Source organism: Branchiostoma floridae, chromosome 16 (genome assembly GCF_000003815.2).
Source record: "Branchiostoma floridae strain S238N-H82 chromosome 16, Bfl_VNyyK, whole genome shotgun sequence".
Lineage (NCBI taxonomy): Eukaryota > Metazoa > Chordata > Leptocardii > Amphioxiformes > Branchiostomatidae > Branchiostoma > Branchiostoma floridae.
The window spans coordinates 13,552,293-13,569,952 of NC_049994.1; the positions used below are offsets into that span (position 1 = coordinate 13,552,293).

The following is a 17,660-nucleotide window of genomic DNA, read 5'->3' on the forward strand; positions in this document are numbered from 1 at the left end:
AAAGCCCTATAAAAACGACTAAAAAAACGTTTAAAAAAATAGCCGGAGCCTAACCTCTGCTTGGAGAGTAGCTATTGACAGGAACGTGCATCTTGACAATAGCCACTCCCCGTTTTGTCACGTAAAGGTAGCCAACCGTCCCCATAACATTACATACTGTTTAGATTGCAGCCATCAGTGATCATCAGTTGAACATGGCAGCAATCATAAAACAAGAGAATCAAAAGTTGAGAAGCGATCTCAAAACACGGAGAATGCTATGGACGCGATGCAGCGGAGGCGATGTTACATTCCCCGAAGGAGTCCTAAAACCCGTGATTCAGAGCATTCTTACATTGCACCATGAAATCACGAATGTTGCGTAACCTCGAAACTACTACAGTACTAGTACCTTGCGGAAGACTGAAATGCACCGTCTACCAAGAAGCTACCTGGAAAGAGCCGGGTTGCATTTACTGACTTTTCAACCATTTCTAGGAATCCAGCAATCTCGGTGGGGATGCTAGAAAAGGCAGACTTTATTCTAGTAGTAGTAGAAAAGGAGAAAGCAAAGCAGAGAAAATATCAATGCAGCAGAATAGACCTACAGTTTTTAATACTGTACGCTGCTACCATGCCGGAGTTAAGGAAACGAGACCGGGTTATTATCATTGACAAGTGCACATTGCATCTCTTTAGTCTAAACTTCCCCTGGCAAACTTCCCCTGGAAGCGACGTATATCATACAAACCCATGACTTTTTGCGTTTGCAATTTTGTGCCATTTCAATTTATGGTAATTTTTGTTGGGCTTGAACAAATACTATGAATAATGAGTATGATAACATTCTGTGTACAGTATTGCCCCATGCTCAACAATTCACAAGATCAATGAGGTTAAAATGATATTAGCAACCTCCTTGACATATAGGTGATAGGTGAGTTGTTTTGATGAGAAAAAAAAATTAAAAAATTAAGAGTTAAAACATCAAACTGATAATCTAGTTGACCGTGACCGTGAACTGAACCGTGAGTGAGAGGATGCTTCCAGAAACGTAAGTCTTGTGTAGTCGATTGTAATCTGGGTTAACGAACTCTAAGATGACGTCAGCACACCAAATGTAGAGCAGACTTCACGTCATATGGAACACCTCGCCCCAGGAACAAACCAAAGAGTTACAAGGGGCTAAAACTAGAGTCTGTTTTTGTTTTATCAGTTGCCACCCTGTTTACCAAGTTTTAACATTTCTTCATAGTTTACGTCTATTTTGCATGTTATTCACTTAGCTTATAGAATCCTATTTGGCTTCTTAGTACAATTTCGCTTTAGCTATTACATCATATACGTAAAACATGATCAAGAACGATAAAAGATAAAACCGCTTCCGTTTAGGATAACGTCATTCTTCTACAATAACATAAAATTTAAATTGGATTAATGATTTGAAGGATTACGCATTTGATCCGCATAATGAGGTTAACCGTTAAGTGTAAAGAAGTATACAAGGTGTAACCATGGTAAGGTAGCTATGGACGCACATGTAGACTGTAACAAAGTTAATACATGTATGTCCAATACGCATTGATTTGATGATGTAATAGAAAACATGCCTCTCTTTTCATGCCGATGAACAAGGAAAAACAACAGATTTTCACATTCAATATACCAATCCTGTTTCTAGGTGCACTTTGTGAAATGGTGCTGTCAACAATTCTTATTTGTCCATAGTTTCGATAGTATCAATTGTCAACAATTAGGATCAATTCAGTGTAATTATCTCGTGGTTTTTGTGGTACGATCCCGCATTTCATGCAAATGTGAAACGGATACGACTTATAAACGGAGGGGGTTGGTTATCAAAACACGGCCGACATGATATGGTATTGGCAGGAAATCATTAGCATAAGATGATAAGACCATTTCCCAGGGATGTCGGTGTCAGGTTTCATTGATTGATAACTGACGCCAGTTTCCGGGAATTTAAAACACCTTGAGACTGACAAGTAGAAAATGAAAAGAAGTGGCAAAATATTCAGGTAAATCATTCGACGGCATTCGAGCCATTGGATGAAATTTAAAAAAAAAATGTCTTCCTTTTTTCCATCATAATGATCGCGAACACTTCAGTTTGCTTGACAAAGTCCCTATGTAATGACGTTGCAAAAGATATCATTATAAAAAGGCAAGGGAGACATGCAATTCAAAACACGTATTCGTAAAATGTTGTTGATGAAATGTTCCTGCATTATTTTCCCTCGGAAAAAAGTTGCCGCACTCTAAGAATTATAGATGCCACTACATTGTACTACTACTGATGTTATTTCTAGAGCGGAACGCTTTGAAAGGCGTTTCCAGGTATCTGTCGGAAGAGCTAGAGGTCAGAAAGAAAAGGTTATGGTTTCCCGTTAAAACGTCTGCTTGGGGATCCATGTATCTATTATACTCTCTATCACGTATTTCCTGGTAAATGACGTCACACAGGGCCGTCCGGATTTCTTGTGAAACCTTGATGCTGCCAACACCGGTGGATAGCCGGAAATCACCCCATTGCGCAAGCCTGGGCAAAGAACAACACCCACCCGCCAACTACGCGGGTGATTCCAAGAGATGAGTCAAACGTGTGGCGCAGTACAACCCACGGAACAGTCGACTCCACCAACAACACACGGCGATGTGTAACGTGTAACAACACTGGACGTCGTCTTGGCTTCTATAAGTGTTTATTTATCTGTCAACCTGGCGTTCATTGATAAAGGTAGGTCAATATCCATATTAATTTGCGTAAAAAGGTAGGATTTGACTGTTATGGTCTAGGTGCGCTGTACACGGGTGCTTGGTTCAGGCGGGTTGGGACCTTCCCAAGTTTTGGTTCCCGGTTCATTTGTCAGCCAGCCGCGGCCAGGCATCAGGTAGTGACACGTTGCCGCCAAATGTGGAGGACAGAGGCAGATAAAGGAATCTGTGTTGTGTAGCCTTGTACGTTTCAAGGTTTGATGAATTCAATGGGGATAACGTATGTGAAGCAGTAGATCTACACGTACTTGTAACAGTTTCGCAGCTTGGCTCCTTTGGGCGGTACTAGTAGCGAAGTTTCAGTATTTATTTCCTGCACCGTGATGCCAGGTGTGAGCTAAATTTAGCACTTGGTCGTCGCAGACTCAAACTCAAAGAAGTATCTTTGAAACATTCTGGAAACTACGAAAGCGTCAGGGGCTCTACCCATATATTTTTCATCTTTCAGTAGAACTGATTGATATTCGGAAAGGCGCACACATAAAGGTGATATCGTCACTAACTCGCCCCAACTTCCGTGTGCCCTGACTTGCCCGGAAACGGAGAGGATGACTTCATGGCGCATCATTGTTGGAGCGTGTCTCCGCATATGTTACAATTTTGGAAAAAGAATAAAAATACATGATACAAGGTGGTGGTGTAACTGTCATTTAAAAGTATTTGCGACCACTTCCAAATGCTACACTATCGTGATATGCGTTAATTTAGTTCCTTTTCCTTTATATAGATAATGCAAAATGTACTTTCACTTTTATGTAAAATTTCTTGGAAAATCTAAAAGACTATCGATTTTGTTATTGTTGATAAATCGGCCAATTTGATGGAAAGTTTAGAAAAAGAAGCATTTACTTTAAGAACTGGATATTGGTAGGACCATCCTGACAATAACAGAAATGTTTGCACCATCTGACATGATCATCCTTTCAATACTGTACTGTGAAAAATTCTGTCATTGACCTGTCAATAGTCTAGATTTCCCCATTATTGACAGGATTATCAGGACTATACATGGCCACAGGCTTTACTTACGAATTCATCAATTAGATTAATTTGTTTTGTTAATTGTAGGCATAAAAATTTCACAGAAACAAACATTTGACGATAAAGAATTATGCGCGAAATTTTTGACTCCCAATTCCCAAATGTGTCTTTACATTAGTTTGGGATGATGAATGAACAATGTAACACGTTAAAACAATGTCGTCTGCAAAAAAAATTCAGCAGCTTTCGTTCATTTATTTCTGAAGTAGTGATTCAATTCGCTTATTTAGTTTCATTTCTCTGTTTCAGGTATATCGAGCAGATACTGTGGATTTCTGTGGAAACAGTTGACTTTGTTGAAAGCTGTTGGCAAGGTCAAGATATTCTGAGGCGATTACTGACCAAGAGGAGAATACGTCGTCTGCTGGACCGTTATTTACCGCAAGTCAGTAAAACGTCGTGAATTGTCACCGCAAAGCAGCAAACTATCGTGAATTCCAGCCGCAAACCGAATTAACGTCGTAAACCCGGAAGAGGGGTGTCGTAATCGTTCCTGCCGTTGACCGTGCAAGCCTTGCGCGATGGACTTGCCGCGGGTCGGGAGCAGCATGGCGGAGGTGTCCAGGTGTACGAGAAGGAAACAAGCTTGTCCGCGGCGGAAAAAAGGTGAGAACGATCTTAAACCATCTTGTCTTTAAGTACAGACGATAGATCTACGTATGTCTTGTACAGAACTCACCGATCATGGCCGAACTCGGCCGGGAAGCTGCGCTATGGACGGCTGTCCGCTCACCTAACGGTACCGGGCAACTTTCCCCCTGTGTGGCTCCATTGATCTAGGTTAATGCGTACCTGGGTTGGGCCGTTGCCATCGCTTGTCGGGGTCACCCGGCGGGAAAATCCATCAAAATTCTGTCACGACGGGGAAAAGATAAGGCCAAAGCTTCGGTACAGTCTCAGATCGTGTGCGAATTTTGTGCTTTGTAATACCGGAAAAGCGTTAGGGGTTGACACCGGTCCAAGTTGGCCCCCGCCTAAGCTGTAGGTCCCCCGCCCTCGCCCGTACGTGGCTGCCATACCTGGTCGAGCGCAGCTGTCTACGCCTCGAGCGAAAATACCTGCCCAATTCCCTCACAATGTGTCGGAATCGATGCCCTGTTGTCTTCTCATAGCTTCACTTTCTCTTATCGTTCCGTAGGTTGAGGTGTGTATTTTTGCTGGGTTTGTTTGGGGCGAGGCAAACTTGTCCAGGCCCGTTCATTACCTGGCCTTATTTGTCAGCGGCTCCCTGCTTATTTATTTTCCGCACATGTCAGACATTTCTGCCACTTGGGGACTGGAGAAAGTCACTACCAAATCTTACATAAAACCCAAGTTTACGTTAAGAAACAACCTTGATGTGTGTCAAAACATGTTGTTTACAGTTTCATATTCCAAATGCGTTCATCAGTTGTCGTTGTAGGCGACAGGCCCGGGACCGGGCGTTAGCTTTTGTTTGTCCCGTAATTTGTTTACCGTGCGTCTGTGTTCCAAACTAGTGAAAGTGTAAACATCTTCACCGTACCAACTGTGTTGTTGCGGAAATGTTGTTTTCTTGAATGAGTGGATCATGTTTTTATGAGGGTTGTTAGAATTTCGGGGCTTGAAAGAGCGGCTGGAGTTTCCGTGGGGTTGTCTTTGATGTACCTGACCGCACCGCGAGACCGTCACGTTTATTTTCACACCGTCTGCTCCTCAAACGAGCGAAAGTAAAACATTTCTTTGTCAAACAAAGGTTTTAACACAACGTGGACGCCGTCCCTGACCGTTTTCCAGTCTATTTCCCTGGATTTGAGCGCCGATATCGGCGGAAACTCGGCTGTAATCCCCTTCAGAAGCTGCGCCACGAAGTTTGACATGTTGTAACGAATGACCCACAGGTGTAAACAAAGGAAATACGAGCGCCGATATTTTCTGCCGCCAGCCGTGTCTAAATTTGGTCTCCCCGGCGACAACCTCGTATTTGACCCTTGCATATTGACAAGAAGCTACCAAGAAAACAAGGTGACAGGAAAAGTCGTGGTTTTCCTGTTCTTAGGTGTTGTTGAAAACCTTGTACTACCTGGTACTGCCACAAGCTTACAGCAACCCAGTGGGGGACCAAACCTCAAAAAGTCTTGTACCCTTGCAAGTTTCTGCTCCTTTCTGTCAACTGTGATCATTTTAGAAGTCCTGGAATACACAAAACACAGCAAACTTGACAGAAAACTTCAGGTATTGGTGAGAGTTTGTGACACATTTTCATTGTTTTAGTTTTGGGAACTCCAAACTTCAAAGGGAAAGATGTGTGAAAACCTAATCCCTGTATTAATGAGATCAGAAAACCTCTGAATGGAGGAGGATGTTTTTCCTCTGTGGGTTTTTTTGTTACCTATTTCCCTTTGTGTCACCTGGGTTTGGGGGAAGAAGATTGCACCCTCCTGCTGTTATTTGTTTGTTCATGTGACTGTCACTGCATGAATTCTTTCCCAAACTGCCTTCCCCTGTGAAGAACACCAGATGTCAAGCCAACCTGGGTTCACATTTCTCCCTTAGGGACGCTCAAAAACAAGGTGTGCAAGACTTCACCCTTACTCCCACACCTTTCCTACACCTCCCTGCAAATTCTGCTCTGGAAAAATCTCCTGTTTAGTGACATTAAAGGAAGGTATCAATATTGTATGCGTTTGGGAGCACTGCTTAATTGAGGAATTGGGTTGGGAATGTTAAAAAGCATTGTTTAATGGCCCACAGGTGGAAAGTGTTACCGGTTGTAACCGGAGCCCTGCACGCCCTTACCTTGCAAATTTCACATACCTGCGGCTAGAACATGGCGCCTGCGAGCCTTGGCACCTTGACAGGAGAAGGAGGAAAGAAACAGGGCTGCCAGGTCACCTTGTTGTCAAGGTGTGTCATGAAGGAAAGCAGACAACTTACCTAAAAGAAAATAATGTTGTACCATCAATCGAAGATGAAATCTTATAGTAAGGTGTTCTAAGATGTCACAGCAACAGAAAAGAAGGAAAGGGATATTAAGTTTTTAAGATGTTGGAAGGGAGAATGTAGGAGTAGAGATATCTATTGAAGGTGGGACCGAAAGTTAAACCATCTGATATTCACTCCACGTGGTTTCAACATTGATTTTTACCTGCTCCCATTTTTCCCCACTAAGTGCATCCGGACCTTCCGGTCGTTTTATTGTCAGACGAGCCAAGACCTGTCAAAACGTTGGCCTCGGGATTGACGTAGCGGCTGCGTAGAGATTGGCTGACGGGTTGAAATTTAACTCATAATAATAACTGTCATATCTTCCACATTCCCATATATTGTAAAGCGCATCCCTCTCGTTCATTTCTCTTTTTTCTTTGGTTGGAAAATTCTTTGTGAAGTAACTAGTAAAACGTGAGTCACTTGTGTGTCACCCTGTCAAACTATGATTGGGTTGTGGGTGCCATTTAGGTTTCAGTTGTTTTTCTCGGGGAGGATTTGGGTAAGCACACCTAACCAGCAACAATAGTTAAGCCCATGATTAGATTAAGTTGTGTATTCAGACGACATAATGCTGGCTCTGTTCCGACTATGACTAAGCCAGGGCTGTCACAGACTTGGTTAATTTTTCTCCTATTTGATTGGGAATTATTTCCCAGCCATCTTCTTTGTCATCGTCTGTCGCTGTTTAGACGTTTGAAGGGTGGGCGACAACAACAAAAAAAGCGTTCTGATGATGCTATGCAGTCGTCACGAGGCCTATCTCGATGAAATCCCACGCCGCCAGTTCAGGGATAACACGGACGTCAAAGTGTCTGCTATCAATTTAAATGTAATTATTTCGGCACACACACCTGCACCTGGCTGCCCACCTTTTTGCCAGATTGCTCTCCTTCACTCAGCCCCCTGCTCACACTTTCATTATCCAACTAAGTCAACATTTGCTGGCGCTTCATTTCCGAGTAACCTTTGAAACATCGTCCTCCAAATTCGGGGCTTAACAGCGAGGCTAAAAGGAACGTAACTCTGCCTCACCCTGCCAAGGTGACCCCCGCACTAATCTTTCCTACCACATTAAAAGAGCGGTTTCCACCTCAAAGTAATGTACCAATTAATATCCACTCTTACTCCTCTCTGCACTTTATGGCATGGAGTAGCCAACGGCATAAATTTTCACCTCTTGACTTGATCGCGGTGCGAGTTTCGGCGTTTCGCAGGTCTTGCAGGTGGATTATTTTCTCCAGGATGTGGGAGCACACCTTGTGGTCGGAGTGAGGCTCCAGGCCCTTCAACACAATTGCTGTGAGGGCTTTTGAGGCAGGGTGGCCCTTCACACGTGGCGGCCCCCTTTCTTTACCTGTAACAGGAGCCCCCTGTCCGTGTGCTCCATTGTTTGTCTGGGTACACGCAACACCTGAGTTCTCGACGAGCTTTCCTTTGTTCGCTGGGGATAACGTTACAGTTTGAGGTGATAGTATTTTGATTGGTTGTAGCCTAAACTCACGAGGAGGTTGTTAAGTTGTGAAGAGAGTTGGTGGAGAGAAAAGTTTGCCGTGCGGTCCCGGCGTTGTTGACGTGTGGCAGGGGCTTAGACAGGCCCAGACAGACGGGTATTTGGCAAGGTTTGGCTGATAGAAAAAGGTGCCAATGTTAAATACCTGGTGGCTCCGACTTATCGGCAGCTTTTATTGCAAAGTCAGGCCCGGTGCTTATTGAAATTCCGTTTGGCGTCAGCCCTGGTTTTATCGTCCGTGAATTCCGGACAAACTAAAAAGGTGTTTTTGAAAGCACCGGCGGCCACAAAGCGAGGTGGGCTGAAAGCAGGCATCCTTGTAGGTAATGGGGCGACTATAAAAGGGACTCCAAATCACCTGTGCCTCGTGTTTGTCAGTAAGGAATAAAAGGGGGCCGGGAATAAAGAAGAATAAAAGCTGCATCTGTGCAACAGTCCATACGAGTGGGGATGAAAAAGGTACGCCGACTACAAAGGGATGCCAGGTGGACGGAGAGAGACGCATACAGGGACACCTAAATTAAGAGGGAGGGACCATTTGGGCACGGGAGAGGCCATCCCATGGAGACATTGTTGTTGTTGATGTATATGCTGGAAATGTCCCATTGTCAGGTGGAGATGTCTCTACACACCTTTCTCTGCCGCTTCACGGTTGGTTTGGGGGGTGAGTGGGGAGGGGGCAGATGTCAGCGCGTGTGATCCATTCAACAATCGTCCCCCGGGCAGGCGCGACACTGCGCTGCCCCCCGCTCTTTTGTGAGGCGCGGAGTCATCACCCATTGTCCTGTTGCACGTAATAGCTCCAGCCCACCTACCATACAGTCTACCCACAGCAGCGGGAACAACAACAAGCCCTCACTGATAACTTTTACAGCCTTGCCGGTGATTCTTCCCAACTCCTGTTAATCAGTTTGATGGCATGGCAACTAACGACTCCACATTAATGCCTGTTTATCCAGCGATTTCCAGATTTGTTTATACGGAGCCCAAGCACAGGAAAACACCCTAACCTTTGATAGCAGCCAGGAATGCACAAACTTTATCAGAGGCTGGCGCCAGGCTCCACCTTACTTAGTCTACCTGGGGGGAGTTTACGTGACGGTTCAGAGGAACTTGCCCGACGGTTCGGGGGTGTTGATGTTCCTATCAGTCGTACCTGGCAGGAAGGACCGGGGGTTGTTGATGATCTGGGCGCCAGCTGGGAAGGGAAGGGGCACACGTCACGTTTCCTCCCCACCTTTCTGGCAGCGTTTATCTGCCTTCCTCTCCTGCCGGCTTTCATAAGGTGCATCCGACTGCCGCCTTTTTGGGCCACTTTTCCGCCACCGACTTTTGACATGTGGGCGTCCCTTTGGCAGGACTTGAAAGGGGAGGGTTTTTCGAACTTGGGATATCCTTGTGTGGCAGGGATGATTTAAAGTGGTTGGGTCAAGGTGCGGGTTTTGATGTGCAGTGACCATTCAGTCTGATAAAACCTTTTCTGGCACAGCTTTTTCCTTTTCGTTTTGTTTATCGGCAGGGAAAAGTGAAACTCGAACTTGCTGTATTGTTGATGGAAAGGCAAGGAAAGGTGTGTTTTGGTGCTGCACTCTGCAGAACACGTCAGTAACACAGTGCCATGGACAGAACATGTTGTTTATTTCTCTTATATATTTGGCACTAAAATGTCGGCCTAGAAACTGAGACAAGCCATCAAGGCTAGGACTTACAAAGTGGCCAACACAAACCTGTCAAGTGCTTTGACAAAATAAAGCAAACAGGTAAAACTAAAAGCGGAAAAAAAAATCAGTGATGGGTTCCACAAGGTTGTCTGTTTTGTGTACCAGAATCAAAAGAAGAGGACACCAAAGCAACTGTGTACTTAATTAAAGTCAGAAATGTTAATTCAAGTGCTTTGACAAAATAAAGCAAACAGGTCACTCTCTGTCAGTCAGTCTATACAGACTATGACAGCAAACAGGTAAAAGTAAAAGAGAAAAAAACATTGATTGGTCCCACAAGGTTGTCTGGTTTGTGTACCAAAAGAAGGGAGCATCAAAGCAACTGTGTACTTAATTAAAGTCAGAAATGTTAATTTCACCCTGCACTGTTAATGGCGTGTGTCTAATCAGTTGTGCCATTTACCCCATAAGGAGTGGCAAACAAACCTGGGACCCCCCACATCCTGTCAAAAGTAGTCCCGCTCACTTCTGGTCCTCACTCGACACTTTTCACACCTCGCTCTCCCAGCCAAATGTTCCCCCTGTCACCGGTGCTCCCGAGTTAAGGTGCTCGGGACACGTATTCGCACCTACCTCACACCTAGGTTTGTTTTCTCTGGCATACCTCAGCGTCTACTCCTAGGGATGTTTGCTATCGGTTTACCTTCCTCTGTGCCAAGGTACCAGGCTTCTAGAGCTCTCCATAAGTCATTTCCTAATTTGTCAAGGTATGGCATGTTGTCCCCTACCTCAACCCCCGTGGGGCCTGGTGAATGTATCGACCTGCCAGGTGAAGATAAAGCCCAACCCCTGGCGTAAAGGGCTTGGTAACCCGATCCTCACGGCTTTCCTGGTTGTTTAGATCTCCTCCTGTGTACCTGTTCCAGGACCTTCATACTGGAGCTGTGAAGAACCGGCCTGAAAGTGAAACACCTTCTTAGACTTAGACTAGTGACAGTAGAGTAGAGTTCTTTAGGCAGGTAGAAATTCTAGTTTCCAGGTTGGACAATTCACTGTCAGACATTTCTGGTTTGGATTGCATTGCCTAGTTCAAAGGTGGAGAGAGCTATTGAAGCCGGGCTGACATACCTTCTTTATGGCTTAGAGTAGAGTAGAATTCTTTAGGCAGGTAGAAATTGTAGTATCCAGGTTGGGACGCTCTCAGAAGTTCAATTCAATGTCTGACATTTCTGCTTTTAGACTGCAGTGCCTTATTCAAAGGTGACTTGGGCAAGAAAGCATCATCATTCTGCTGCCTGGTATACCATATTGCATTGTAAAGCTGCGGACTCCGACAGCTGGTTATAACACCTTGATATTTTAAGATTGGAGTGCTGGATTCTAAGGTGTGTCCCTGTTAGTGGTTGGTTAGGCTGTCGGTATGCATGTGGTGTGAGTGTGCGGAAGGGAAACTCCTGGTGGGACCAACCTCCGAGATGTCCCAATTTGCTTACACATCAAACAAAACAGGCCAAACGGTTACACTGACCAGGAAATCATGTGCCCCTGACTCACCCATCCTCCTAGGTGAGCACATACAAAGGACACCCCCCCCCCCCGCACCAGCCTTCACAATCCCACAGACAAGGGAAAGTCATCGGGACAATTTTTCCCACGTCATGCCGCTGGCATTCGGTCAGGCAACCTTTCTCACCTATCCTTTTATTTGTAGATCACGGGACGGGGGTTATTTGCAGACTCAGTGTGTGTGAAGGAGTCAGAATGCATTTTCAGGACTGCCGAGTTCAAAGAAGCCTCTGTTAGGTCTTTATTTGGCCATTGGTGTTCACATGACACGGTACCATGCCCCATCTTGTGTTGACTTCTCGCCAAACCAACAACGTAATGTCTAACCCAGACGTTACAGCTTCAAACATGACACACAGCTTGCACCAGGTGGAAGATTTTCTGCTGGTAACACTTCCGCTCAGGTTGTTTTTCTTCTTCCTCTGCTGATCAGATCAAATCAAAGCTTGCATTGTCACCTGGAAGTGACTGGGTGCCTCTAGTCTCTCTGCGTCCTGGTGTCTCTGGGATCTTTGAGCCCCTGGTACCAACTGACACAGTATACATCACATTATTACAAAACATCAATAAGGCCATACCAATACATTTCTTTGGTTTTCAGACATTTTAGAGTAAAAATAAAGTAAGAGAACAACATAAAACTAGAGGAACTTGAGGAAAACTTGAATGTAGCTTCTGTTTACAAATTTATTTCAAATTTTTTTAAAGTTTGCTGCTTCTTCGAGTTTGCAGTAGGATCAGTAATAGCAACACCTTGGAAGTTTTAAAACACCATGAAAATTTCAAAACTCATGTTGTATGTTCACTACCTGAAACTTTGTGTACCAAGGTATGCACATTTCCAATAGACGTTTATGTTATTATGACTCTTTCACTTCTGGATCATTTTTTAAGAATCAGATATGAAAACCGAGGAATTGAATTGGTGTGGCCCATAACGTCACACGTTGGCAGCAGGCATAGGTGTCCCTGACTGTAGGAATTCAGCCCCCAAACCACGTAGTACACCAGTCTCCATGTCCTGTCCTCCAGTATGCTGGACATCCCAGTTATGCCGGGCATCTCGGTTCGGTAACGTATATTCCGTGGACTCGCAACTACTGTGCAAATAGTAGTTATGCAGTGCCCGTGTAACAAATTGTTCTGTGGTTACAAAAACTTGGTTACAGAAACAAGGATGGCTGTTTGGGAAGGTGATGCATTAATTAACATCATGGTCTTAATTAAGGGAATCTGGAGGGATGATTTGCGAGATTAGGGGAGTTGAGAGGGCCTTGTAGTGATTCTTTATCACCTTGGGTTCCTGTATCAAGTAGCTGATAAAGAACACTGAATATTCATGGAGGAACCAGCAATACCTGCTGGTTGGCTCTGTGGGAATTTTCTGTCAGCTTTGGGAAATGTTTAGGGCAGCTTTTTGTGACAAATGGAAGAAAATATTGGCGAGTGTTATCGAAAGGTTGGGTGTCAAGAGTTGTTGGGTTGCGGCGATTTTGACACGCACACAACTGGTGCGCATACCTACGGCCGTGCGTAAGTTCTCCCCTCCGACCGTCACCTGATCTGACCGTGCGTCCAAATATAACCTCACCGTTCCTGCGGAGAGGGGTGCAGCTGTTGTTCGGTGTAGATCCCCCCACCCCAGGAGCCATTAAACCCAGCAAGGTGGATAGCCCATCTCCATATATAGACCAGGGACTGGGAACTCCTTCTCCAGTTACATGATCCCTCTAGGGTGCTCCAATACCTGTAGGGGTAGAGATTTACCACAGGATACACGATTCATCCCTACGTGGATAGCGATGTCCTTATTTAGTTCATCGACTGAAAAGTTGTTCCCCATCGTATACTATAGCTGTATCCTGAATAACTGTATCCTGATCGTTCTGTGCATACCCGTACCTGTAAGGGCAGAGCTGTACCACAGGATACTCAATTTATCCCTACGTGGATAGCGATGTCCTTATATAGTTCATCGACTGAAAAGTTGTTCCCCGTCGTATAACTGTATCCTGATGGTTCTGTGTAAGGCCCATACCTGTAGCCTGTACATAGGGTTAGGGCTTGGTTCCCATGAGAGGGTAACAATGTCCCTTTCATCATATATGTCCTTTTAAAGGTACAGAAAATGACAAGCTACATGCCAGAGGGACTGAACTACCTTTACTGTTATGGTTGCACATTGAGCATTTGAGTGATGTGCGTGAAAACTGTTGATATTGTATCAGCTTGTAGTTGTCCAAGATCTCCAAATTGATGTTGTTTCACCTAACATATGCTGTCAAGTGCAATTATTAGTGTGTTTGTTGGGGGGGGGGGGGTAATGATACTTGTCTGACTGTTGGTTGCACAATACATATTCCTAAACACAACCTGGTCTCTCATATAGGTTAGGCAACCTCTATTTATAACACTTGTCTCTAAGGCCAGGGTTATATGATACATCCCTACCTGTGGTATCATTGCTTGCCCCACCCATGCCAATTTGTCCCCAAGTGTGCCCAGACAGTTTATTTGAAGTTCACCAATAGGTGTGACATGTTTGGCTTGTACCCCCTAATCCCAGCCCCCAGGATTTCCACACATACGGGGTGATTTTTGCACTCTGATGCAAATTAAGCGAGTTGATGGACACTGCGCTATCCTCTCCGACCGGTGACGACCTTGTAACATGACCTTGTGGGCCTTCACCTTTCCTCTTGTTTGTCAGGCGACTCCAGTCTATTTCTTAGATTCTTGGACATTTTGGAATATAGATAAAGCGTGAAAGCAACAATCAACTTTGACTAAGTTAAAGGGCTTTTTCACTTACAGGAAGAAGGTATGACTACTACGGGTGTACTGTTTTCGGTTGTGTGTGTCGTTCACACCTTTTAGCTCAAAATCCTTTTGATGGATTTGTTTGAATATTGGTATGTGGTCCCTTATTGAGGTTACGAAGAAACATGGCAATTTGGGGTTTGATTTTGCTTTCCGTTTTGAAACTTTGGGTAGCAAGGTGCTGACGTTTTCTGCAATAGAAATTGCCATATCACCTTTCCTTTTTTCAATCCGAGATCCAAGAAACTTACTTGGCGTGGCCTCAGCGATGTTGTGAAGCAATGACATTGTAATTTGACCTTGTTGGCTAGCCGCACCTTTTTGTCCTTGTTTGTGAGCTAGATTGGGCAGTGTTGCTGGGGGGGGGGGGTGTTCTATTCTACGGTCTGCAAATGACATCACTACCACATCACCTGGAGGGCTTCCAGCAGGGGTAGAGGATTCTGGGAAGCATGACAACTGTGGCTATTAAAAACCTGTTGGTGGATGATGAGTTATGGGGATGGGGTGTTATAACAGCTGCCAAGATGTTACAGTTTCGTGATACATTCACAGTGTACAGGCATGTTGTTTTTACTGTATAACAAGTAGGGAAGACTGCGTTATGAATCAAGAAAGGTTGTACGGATGTGGAATCTTAAACATGGTTCAGAAGTTCATAATTGCATTGTTATGTCATGATTGTACAGTCATATTAAGAGAAATATTCTCATCTGAAATACAATGACTATACATTATACTATGCAGGGCTCGAAATACACTTTTCAGTCAACTTGCACCTGTGCAAGTTAAGCCAAAGGTAACTTGCACCAAAGGAAACTTACTTGCACAACCCAAAATAGTGAACTGTTAACCCCTTATCTCCTCTTCTGAAAATTTGCAAATGTACTTGAGTAAATGGGGATACATACCGGTAAAGACCACATGTTTTGATATTTGTTTTTCCGTAGCATATTTTATTTTTGGTTTGAAATTGTACAAACTGTTTCATAAAAACTGTGAATTTAGGCTCAATTAAAGACAATTCAATGTCTACAACTCGATAAGATCCATAGATTTCTTCTGGACTCATCCAGTGACATCCATCACAGTAACTAGTCTTAATCATCTCCAGAATGAAGTGGTAGAACAACTCAATACAATACATATAACTGGAAAAACCAGTTGAACTAATTAGTATGCAAATGTAACTCATATGCAAATCAAGGTAAGACAGCACCATAGGAATCATTAGCATTGTAGAGATGGATTTGTCTAAAAAAATAGTTTACCTGGATGTCTAACCAAATTTAGAAATAACAAATTTAGGCTTTTTTTTATTCAGTGTTATTTTCTTTTACCTTTCAATGACAGACAATATTCTCGGTGTGTGTAAGCTTTTTCTAATGTCAGGTATTAGAGGACAAAAGTAACTTGCACTGGTGCAAGTTTGGTCTAAACTTACTTGCACCACACCAATTTTACCTGCACAAACTTGCATATGCATGTGGTATTTCGAGCCCTGCTATGTAAACCAAGTTACAAGTTCATCAGTTACACGTTCATCAACCACGTAAACTTCATGAAATTTGGTAAATTAATGACTGTTTTTCCAAATTTTGACCAACTTTCAGTGTGAAAATAGTTTTTTCTCTTCTCTGTCATCTTAACAGACAATAAATGTACAACTTACAAGGTACAATGAAATCAGAAATCCCAGAGACTTGAATTCAGGAGCAATTTCGCTCCTAAACAACTGAAAACCTGCCATGTGTTGGACAGGTTTATGAGTGATGTTTGCGGAGAGAAAGTCTTTCACCTCTCTCTCGGAAGTCGTGGCAGGGCCTGGGCAATAATCTCAGTGTTTACTGTTAAGTAAGCGACATGCCGCAACCTGAGGCAGTCAAACGTCACATCAGGCCGCCACTCAACATTCACAGGCTGTGCCATTCATTCAGAGAGGGGGGAACAATTACCAACACTCTTTTATTTAAGCTCTCTTAGTTTGCTGTTTTAGAACATAGACAAACATTTATAACTAAATAGTAAATTATACCCATTTCCACTGACTTTGACAACTAGCTACTTTTGTTCAACGTATTTGTGTTGTTGAAAGTCCTCAATGTCATGACCTAGCTATTGTGTCACCCCCGTGTGTAAAATGGAACGTGCCAGACAAGGTGTCTCCAAGCGAAGGCCAGGTTGGGCCCAGACTCCATTTTTCTTTGAGCTCCTTTTTTTATCAGTAGTATAAATAAATTGTGGGGCCCTCCCGGCATCTAGGTAGACTGATTTAACCATTTAGTTTATCTGACATAGACTTTAGGGGCTTTTAGGGTCGTTCCATCCTGCCCTCTCGGCGGGGGTGGGTGGGTGTTGTGTTTTTGCTGGAGGGGCAGTGGTAATGTATCAGATATACAAACCGTCGCTGTAACATAGCTAGTTAACAAAGCCAAATAGAGCGGAATTCTGACTACATTGAAGCTAAAACTAACAACCTTACATACACAGTTATTGTTATCCATTATAAGTTTTGCACTAGGAAAAAATTAATGGAAAGAAGTTATGCAATAATGTTATACAGTTAGAATATATGATAATGCAGAGTGATAGGCTCATCAACAAGAAAATCCCAGATATATTGGCTCTTTCAGACTGCATTACAGCTGAAACTTAATTAGAAATTATCTAATTATCTTATACTTAGTAAATAATGTGTGATGAAGAAAGATAAACAAATGACTCATTCTATATATGACATGTACCGTGGCCGATATCAACAATGTCCAACACACTTACTTTTCTGCTCAAGACACTTACTCTTCTGCTCAACACACTTACTTTTCTGCTCAAGACACTTACTTTTCTGCTCAAGACACTTACTTTTCTGCTCAACACACTTACTTTTCTGCTCAACACACTTACTTTTTTCTGCTCAACACACTTACTTTTTTCTGCGCGAGCCACTTACTCTTCTGCGCGAGCCACTTACTCTTCTGCGCTGCACTTACTCTTCTGCGCTGCACTTACTTACTTTTCCTGTGGTGCGCACCCCTCCCTTTATCAATGGATGGTCCCTGAATCAGGCCAAAGGTCACAAAGACCGCATAAAATGTAGTATTGACCGCATCTCAATCCTAAATTATCCTCCTTCGGATGACCCTATGAAATGACCCTTACCCTAGCGCGTTTTTGTGGATTCAATTTAATTCTTTTTGGTCTTTAGTATAGCATTTTGACAATGCAGATCGATAAGGACAAGTCTCGATTTGATCATCACAACATCGCGTTTTGTTGCCATCACAACGTATTGTCAACTTTGAAAACAAATTCTGCGCGCGTTTGGGTGGGCGTCTCTGACA

At 43.6% G+C, this 17,660-nt stretch overlaps 1 protein-coding gene across 1 annotated transcript in view; it reads left to right on the plus strand.

Annotated features, from left to right (window-relative positions):
* The first annotated feature begins 2,509 nt into the window (after nucleotides 1-2,509).
* The window catches only part of LOC118403090 (zinc finger E-box-binding homeobox 2-like), a 64,865-nt gene continuing 49,714 nt past the window's right edge, over nucleotides 2,510-17,660 (plus strand). The window contains exons 1-2 of the mRNA XM_035801557.1: nucleotides 2,510-2,734; nucleotides 4,063-4,419. Coding sequence (XP_035657450.1) covers nucleotides 4,335-4,419 — 85 coding nt within the window. The 5' untranslated portion in view covers nucleotides 2,510-2,734; nucleotides 4,063-4,334. The remainder of the gene's footprint in view (nucleotides 2,735-4,062; nucleotides 4,420-17,660) is intronic.